Genomic DNA, 7,822 nt, shown 5'->3' with positions numbered 1-7,822 from the left:
ATTTATGTCTTTGTCATTTGTCTTAGCAAATTAAACATTAAAACAGCAAATTAAATTTTTTACATTATTACGACTTTCGCTTCGAGAGCGCTTATTTTGCGAACCTAAAGAATTGACAGTGATCACTTGCGCAGCGATTCCCATACTTGCTTGTTCGAAAATAAATTTAGCTAATTTCTCTATATTAGTCTTATCTTTACTTACAGTAGCATTATAATGTAGATACATAGGTACTTAAGAGAGAACGAGATAATTTTATCAATCGTCGGCTAAATCGGGATTATGTAAGTAGCTATGACTATCATTCATTGACTTGATTGCCAAGACCGTGTTTTTCACATTTATTGTAAATTTAATTATACTAGAATCGTCTTCGTTTAAATTTAGTTAACTGCAGATTTCTGAGGTCAACTTATCTAATATCAATTTAGTATTGGCAAAGCGCATCTTCAAAGTTTGCATTATTTCTGCCGCATTTTGGCAAGATATTAATCAAGATTTTACTGCTACATATTCATCGTATTTCTAGACCTCAAAAAGTCATAATACATTTTTGCTTTACGTGTAATTACCCGTTGCGTTAGATGTTTTGAAAGCTTTTCTGAATCGAAACTAATCAAGTGGATCTAAATATAGGTAATAATATTGCTGTTGACATCCTACTGATGACCGTCGAGTTTTTGATACTCCATAAAGAATTGCGAACAGAAATTGACTTTCCCAATACATTCGCAACTTTGATTATAGGGTGCATATTTGAATGATTTTGATTGAACCTGTCCCTGTCTTAAGGTTTTCTAATTGAACTATGAAATCGGTTATTTGATTTTACTGTTACAAAATCAACGTCTTCACTTTGGTCTTCAAATCCTTCTTCGCCGAGCTGCATTACGAAGTTTCCATTTTTCCGTCCATATTAATTATCGTCAGCGTTGTGAAATGTATCTTCGCGCTCTCCATCGAAGTCAGAAGGTCTAAAGGCGTCGTTACCTTGATGATCTCTTTCTGGAACGGTCGAGGCAACAACATCGCTTGAGGTAGGGTGACCTTAGACTGGAATGATCGAAGCGATTGCGTTACCTGCAGTTCAGTGACTTCTGGCTGGAACAGCCAGGGCGACAGTGTCACCTACGGTCCGACGTCCTCGGTCTGGAGTGGCTACGGCACGTTGCGAAGCATTATTTCATGTGGCGACTCGTCTTGGGATGGCCATTCCTTCACAATCGCGTGGTGGTTGAATTGGTTTTGGATTGGTTGTGTTCACGTCATAATGGTTTTCAATTCCCGGATTTTGGCACCAAAATGTTGTCATCGAAATCAATACAAAATAAATTTTGTTGAACGTAAATCTTTATTTATATCGACGTGAACAGTACAATATATTACAAGCGAAAAATCTTTTGGCGTTGCTCGCCTCTGCATTCTATAATCGGTCGTTGCTAAGAAAAAAAAAGAAAAAATAACAGTCTTATCGTCAAACTACTAATAATCTCGTTATTAAGCAAACTAATACTAATTGCTAAGGGAATGTCGCGCTGTTTTTTACACGATTATCGTAATTTTTACATTTTACATTTTTTTTTCGTTTTGTTACACAATCGTTGCATTAATATAATATAGGTACTTATATTGCAGAAGAAATTTGAAAATTTTCTTAGAATCACAGAAATATATAACTTTTTCATTTTTTATTTCCAATGACGATAGTATCTGGTATCTCCCTAATTTTAAGATGCATGGATGAAAATTAAGTCATGAAATCGTTAGTCATGATAGAAAAGCTCTTGCCGGATATTTCACGACTACGAAATCTATACTAGTATGATTTTGATAATGTAAATAAATATTCAAATAAACGAATTTGTTTGATTTACACATATTACATGTACCATCTTAATTAAAACTTCCATCAGTACATTAAAAGTACCACGGTAGTTTTAATGTTCCAAACTATTTTACTTTATATCTTACAAAATTTAGTTGTAAATGTATGCATATCGTGCACAGGTGAATCTATACATCTACGAGATAAAACCTTGTATAATATTACTCTGTAATACATGATATTGTAATGTCCATAATTTATAAATACAATTAATAACAGCACATCCATTAGTATAATATTTATACTGCAATTAGAAAAAGCTGTGTTTTTAATATTTTAAATTCAAGCATTTCCTCAAAGATCATTGCGTACCTCTATCATTAAATGAAATAATACTTTTTATCAATAATCAGTAATTACATTATATTTTATTTGAACTAAAAATACATTTAGATATTTAAAGTTATTGAATATCTATTGAACCCAGAGTCGCCTAGAACCATACTTTGGAGGTAACAATGGTTCTTCTTTTGAATATGGTACAGAAGCATCGGGATAATCTACTACATTGGCTTTTGGTTTTGGCCTAGTTGTATCATGAATTTTGACTTCACAAAAGTAACCATAAGCTGGTCTTTCAATGTTCATGTTGGATAAGATGCATTGATCAAATACAGCTTGAGTTTTTCGGCATCTACAAAAAAAAATAACAAATATTTAATATAAGAAATAAAACTTATGTTGTCAATGATTCTATACTGTAAAGTTATTACGCTTGTAAAGTGTGATTAATTCAAGAGTACCCTATAAAACCTTGTAAACCATTAACGTGTTCTTATATTTCTATCGATTTTGTTGTATTTTTTTATTTGATTTCTATGTTATAATTTGCAAGTTGGGCAGATACAAGCTCATCGGGGTAAGGCATTCTTTTAGAATATATTAAAATAATTGAAATGCTTATTTTAAATAATTAAGTTAATAATAAATTTCATAAAATAATAAATTTGTTATTATTGAAAAAACTAGTAACATATAAAAAAATTATTATTACTCCTTCAACAATAATTAAAAATATTAAATAAGAAATTGAATTATTGCTATTTAATGACTCTACTCTTATTGCTCTAGTTATTCGCGTCAGATGATGAAGTGCGAGAATCATTTTACGCATGATCTGGAGACTTGTAGATGAGCGCGTTCCTTCCTAGAACAACGGTTGTTCGAATAATTAGGCATTTGAAGTAATAGAAACCAACATAAAAAATCACACATGCACACACACACACACACACACACACACACACACACACACACACACACAAACACACACACACACACACACACAAACAAATAGAAATGTTTAAGTATAACTGAATGTGTTAAAACATAAAGTTCATCTATATGCATGATCATATTATTTTGAATGATAGAAATGCATATTTATATTAGCGTCCTCTAATAGAACTTCAGTCAAGCTGTTAGCGCTATTGTCATCATATATTTTACCGAATTCGCTCATCTGATTGTGCCATCAAAAATCAGCATGTAAAAAGCAGCTATATTCATAGTTGACAATATAGCTTTACAAATTTTCAGTATTGAACTTTGACAACTATGTGGGATAGCATTAATGATTAATAGATTAAATCACTCCATTTTTCTGGAATTTATATGAAGAACGTGTCTGACACTGAGTCTATTTATAATCCATATACTCGTATGTTGTCGTATTCAGTTTACGGTACGAGGATCTTCGTATTAACATTAGCTCTCAAAACAATCCGGTTATCAAACCTAACGTTATGTTGAAAACTATGTATCTAGCAAGGACTTAACCTGTTACCCTATTTACATATGAAAAATATTTTATAACTATGGTAAGTTTCCGAAAATCTTTCTTTCAAAATTCATCAAAAATAATTTAACTTTTTCAGTCAAGTTCACTATGTTTGTACTTCTCGAATTTTAAACTTCATCAATAAGTCTGAATACTAATTAATTACTAATTAGTAATAATAATTAATTTTATTCATAAATGTAATGCTGAATAATAATTCTAACAGTGAATTTTAAGTTACCAATAGAACAATATAACCCCATTAGTGGTATGTCAAAAAATTAGTTTAAAATTAATAAGACATTATGTAATCAATGCTTTTTAATAAAAAGAAATATAGCTTTCTTTCTTACATTCACTAAAAACACGTAAAATTAAAAATGAAAGTTATTTGTTGTACAATCGTCATGGAAAAATTATTTTCCACCAATTGAACCAATACCAAATAAAACCTATGTATTTGATCTATTAGACTTACTGATATTCAAATAGAGTATTAAGATTGGACTAGGGTATATTAATAAACCGTAATGTTAGACAGATTTTATTATATGTTTAGATTATATTTTAAATATATTTCAATTATATATTTTTTATTTCATAATTTAAAAAAAATTCTTTTTATTGTACCGCACACTTTTCTTAGTCTCATTGGTATATGTGTTGTAGGCAAATCTATAATTTTTATTGTTCTTCTAACCGCCTCTATTCTGTTGATCCTCGGTTGGCCCTTCGTTTCTGCAATAAATAGCGGCAATTGGTTGGATGCGTTCTGGTTGTTCTGAGAAAAAAAATGTATATATATATATATATATATTGCAACGGTATTCGAGTACTATTATACGTGTTTAACGGAGCGGCGGTTTGCTCTGCACCGTGGGAATTTGTTCTTAAATAAATTTTCAATTTTTCAGATAATCTCCCCCGTTACAATATATATATATATATATATATATTGTAACGAGCCGGCTCGTTACAGGGAAAAATCCGCTGAATATAGGGCCAGCGCGTGCCATGCGCGGGCCAGCTGTGCAGAAAAACCGTGCGCGAGCGGAGAGTAGAGAGAGAGGACGGTGAAGGGTGGGGGTAGTGAGGAGAGACACTCACGTGTGAACCGGCTTACCGAGCGGAAGTATACAAAGGAAAATCACTGCTCATTAGACGATAAAGGAAAAAAGTGGAATCGAAGAGCAATACCGAAGCAAGTACGCCAAGAGTGAGTGTCGTCGCCCAGGTGACACCGGATTTGAAGAGTGTCGAGAGGACCAAGAGGAGGAAGCGCCTCCCGGGCAACGAGAACCATCACGTGAGCTCGGAAACTGAAGAATCGGCAGCTAAATTTTCCGTGGAATTACAGCGAAGAGAAGTGAGTAACTTCTCCGATACGTAATTAACTGCGAAAAGATCACGTTAAATTAGGCGCGCGAGAGTAAATTCGTATAGCTCTCTCTCTCTCTCTCACGGCAAGACATCGCGCCTTGTAAATGCGCGACTGAGCAGTGTGTCATTCGGAAAAGCTCTCGGCCTTTTTCTTCATGAAACGTGTATCAAATGTCAAGTGAATAAAGGGTGTATGTAATTGATCGGCCGCTTTGCTTATTGACGTGGGCAGAAGCGCACGTACCTCCTCTGCCCAGCCATCCGAACCCACCGACTTCCTCGCGTGAGCAGTACGCCGAGCCCGCATTCGACGAAGCAGCCGGCACAACAGCCGGGAGGTAAGTCCTCCTTCGACGAAGCGGCGGTTAGCTTCGCAACGTGGAAGCGACGGTGACTGATTTTTGTTAACGGATATCGATTTATTCTCTCGGATAAATCACAACCGTTACAGTGGCGCCCAACTTAAAGTGACTGGGCACAGGAGTACAAGGCCTCCTACGAGAGCGTCAAGGGCACGCGTGTTTTCTAGCTGTGTTTTGATTCTGAGAGAGAGAGCCGCGGCGACCGATACGTGTACACGTGAGTGCGAGTGGTAAACACCGCGAGGTAGGCGAAGCGTTGTTCGTCGCGCATACTCTGGCCTAGGCATTTTGAATTTTGTAAAACTCTTGTAAGGCCGAGAGTAATACTAACAACGTGATAGCCAAGGCCAGAGACGAACAGCAGTCGGTGAGACAAAAGCCGCGCGCGACAGGCGAAACGTAAATACTGCCGCGCGCACAAATAGTCAACAAGTGCCCATTTACAGATTTGACTTTAAGAAGTACAGGGCTACTTACGTTTTTTTTTCAGGCTACATTAAGAAAACGAATTAAAAAGTAATATCTTTTTTTTTCTATAAATTTTGTTTTGATTGCATATAGCAAATCTCTATATTTTGTTTTCTTTCTTTCGTCTCCAAAACGCCTCAATTAAACCGACTGCTAAGAAGCGACGAACAATAGGGAAGAGGGCGCGCCCAACAAAAATTAACACAGCTTTGCTAACAAACAGTTAGCAAAGCTGATAGGTAAGATTACTGTTTTTGCGTAGTAAGGGCGCGCCATAACAACCTCGCGGGATAGAGCCAACAATTTCGTACGGCTAGATAAAATCAAAATAAAACCGGTGGCAATAAGACCGTTTGTTTTTTTTTTTAAGTAGATTTTTCAAAAAAAAAATACAAACACTCGTACTCACGCTCTTGGGGACTAGCCACTGTTTAAACAAAACGAGCGTGCGTAAACAATGGCTAAGTCAACAAATCAAACGCTGTTATTCGACTTGGACACCACGGAGGACGAAATACAAACATGGGTAAGCGAGTTCGATGACAAACGTCTAAAAGAGACGCTATCCGAACTAGAGCTGCGAAACGACGGTGACAGAGCCGCGCAAGCTAACAGATTGCAGAAGTGGCTACTCAGCAATTACTCCGAGGCAGATTTCGACCAGACAAGGGCAGTTGACAAGACAACAGACCCAATTAGAAGAACAGATCTGCGCCAGTCATTTATATCCGAAGAATGCAAAACTCTTGAAGATGCAGCGGACCTGGACAGCCATCCGCTATACAGACTGCTGACGGACGATGAAATCAAGACAAAAATGAACTTGACAGTCGGCAAGACCCTATCAAAGGAAGCAGAGAAGAACTCTAAGGATGATGGTAAAACGATCCACCAAGACTCTATGAAAGACATAGAGGAGGAGATGCCCACGTTAAAGGATGCAAAGGGCAACCCAATAACAGTGCCACCAGCGATAGCCAAGGTAATGACGGAATGGATAAAACGCCTCACGAAGATCGAAAGGGCAATGACGAGAGAAAGAGAGTACGTCCTGTCAATTGCGCAAATGGCACAAACAATTTGCGCAACACAGGCAACAGAAACCTCTCGTCTATCCAAAGCACTACACCGCATAGGAGTACTAGAAAATGAGATGTACGAATTACAAGAGAGCAACACGTGCACAACAGAAACCAAAGAAGAAAAACAGCCAAGCAAATCAGTGAATTTTCAAGACACACTGACGTTCCACTACGACACGGTGGTACCAGGCAGCACGCCAAAAAGGCCACAGCCGCCCGTAGGGGCCTGGTGGTCTGCAGACGACCCCCCCGCACAGCCCTTAGGAGGGGGCAGACAGCAGAATTTCAAAGCGAATTCTTCTGTAGGCGCCTACTCAAGACCAACAAGTTATTCAACGCAGAATTACCCATCAGGGCTGTCGACCACCAGAGATATCGGCAAGATCGTCAGAGGCTGGCGCGTGAAGTTCTCCGGCGGAGAAGAGCAAAGCGTCGACTTATTCTTGGAGAAGCTAGAGGCACAAAGAATAGCGTCTGGGCTATCCGAGGAAGAGATGTTGTTGGGGCTACCAGACATGTTAACTGGAGTAGCCCATACATGGTACATCAACAACTACAAGGATTGGATCGGTTACCAGGAGTTCGTACAGGATGCGAGAGAATGGTTCGGCACGAGCATCCAGCAACAACAGAGGCTGAAGAGGGAGGCTCAAGCCAGATACCAAGGCGAACAGGAGCCGGTGAAGGTTTACCTGACCAAGCTACAGGCCATGGTAAACAAGATACAGCCTCCGATGCCTAGTATAGAAGTGCTGGAGCTGATGTACTCGAACCTGCTTCCTGAAATAAAGACGAACGTCAAGCGAAGAGACGCGACGTCGGTAAGAGAGCTGTGTCGGCTGGCAACGGAGGCACAAAATGACAT

General features: G+C 37.9%; 1 protein-coding gene across 1 annotated transcript in view; it reads right to left on the bottom strand.

Annotated features, from left to right (window-relative positions):
- Positions 1-1,352: 1,352 nt before the first annotated feature.
- Positions 1,353-7,822, bottom strand: part of LOC131668998 (NADH dehydrogenase [ubiquinone] 1 alpha subcomplex subunit 8) — a 163,503-nt gene continuing 157,033 nt past the window's right edge. The window contains exon 3 of the mRNA XM_058943531.1: positions 1,353-2,519. Coding sequence (XP_058799514.1) covers positions 2,300-2,519 — 220 coding nt within the window. The 3' untranslated portion in view covers positions 1,353-2,299. The remainder of the gene's footprint in view (positions 2,520-7,822) is intronic.

This window comes from Phymastichus coffea, unplaced genomic scaffold (genome assembly GCF_024137745.1).
Source record: "Phymastichus coffea isolate CEN01 unplaced genomic scaffold, Cenicafe_Pcof_1.1 PCOF00007, whole genome shotgun sequence".
NCBI classification, from domain to species: Eukaryota; Metazoa; Arthropoda; class Insecta; order Hymenoptera; family Eulophidae; genus Phymastichus; species Phymastichus coffea.
The sequence above is the reverse complement of the archived record's forward strand: the minus strand, read 5'-3'. Positions and strand labels throughout refer to the sequence as shown.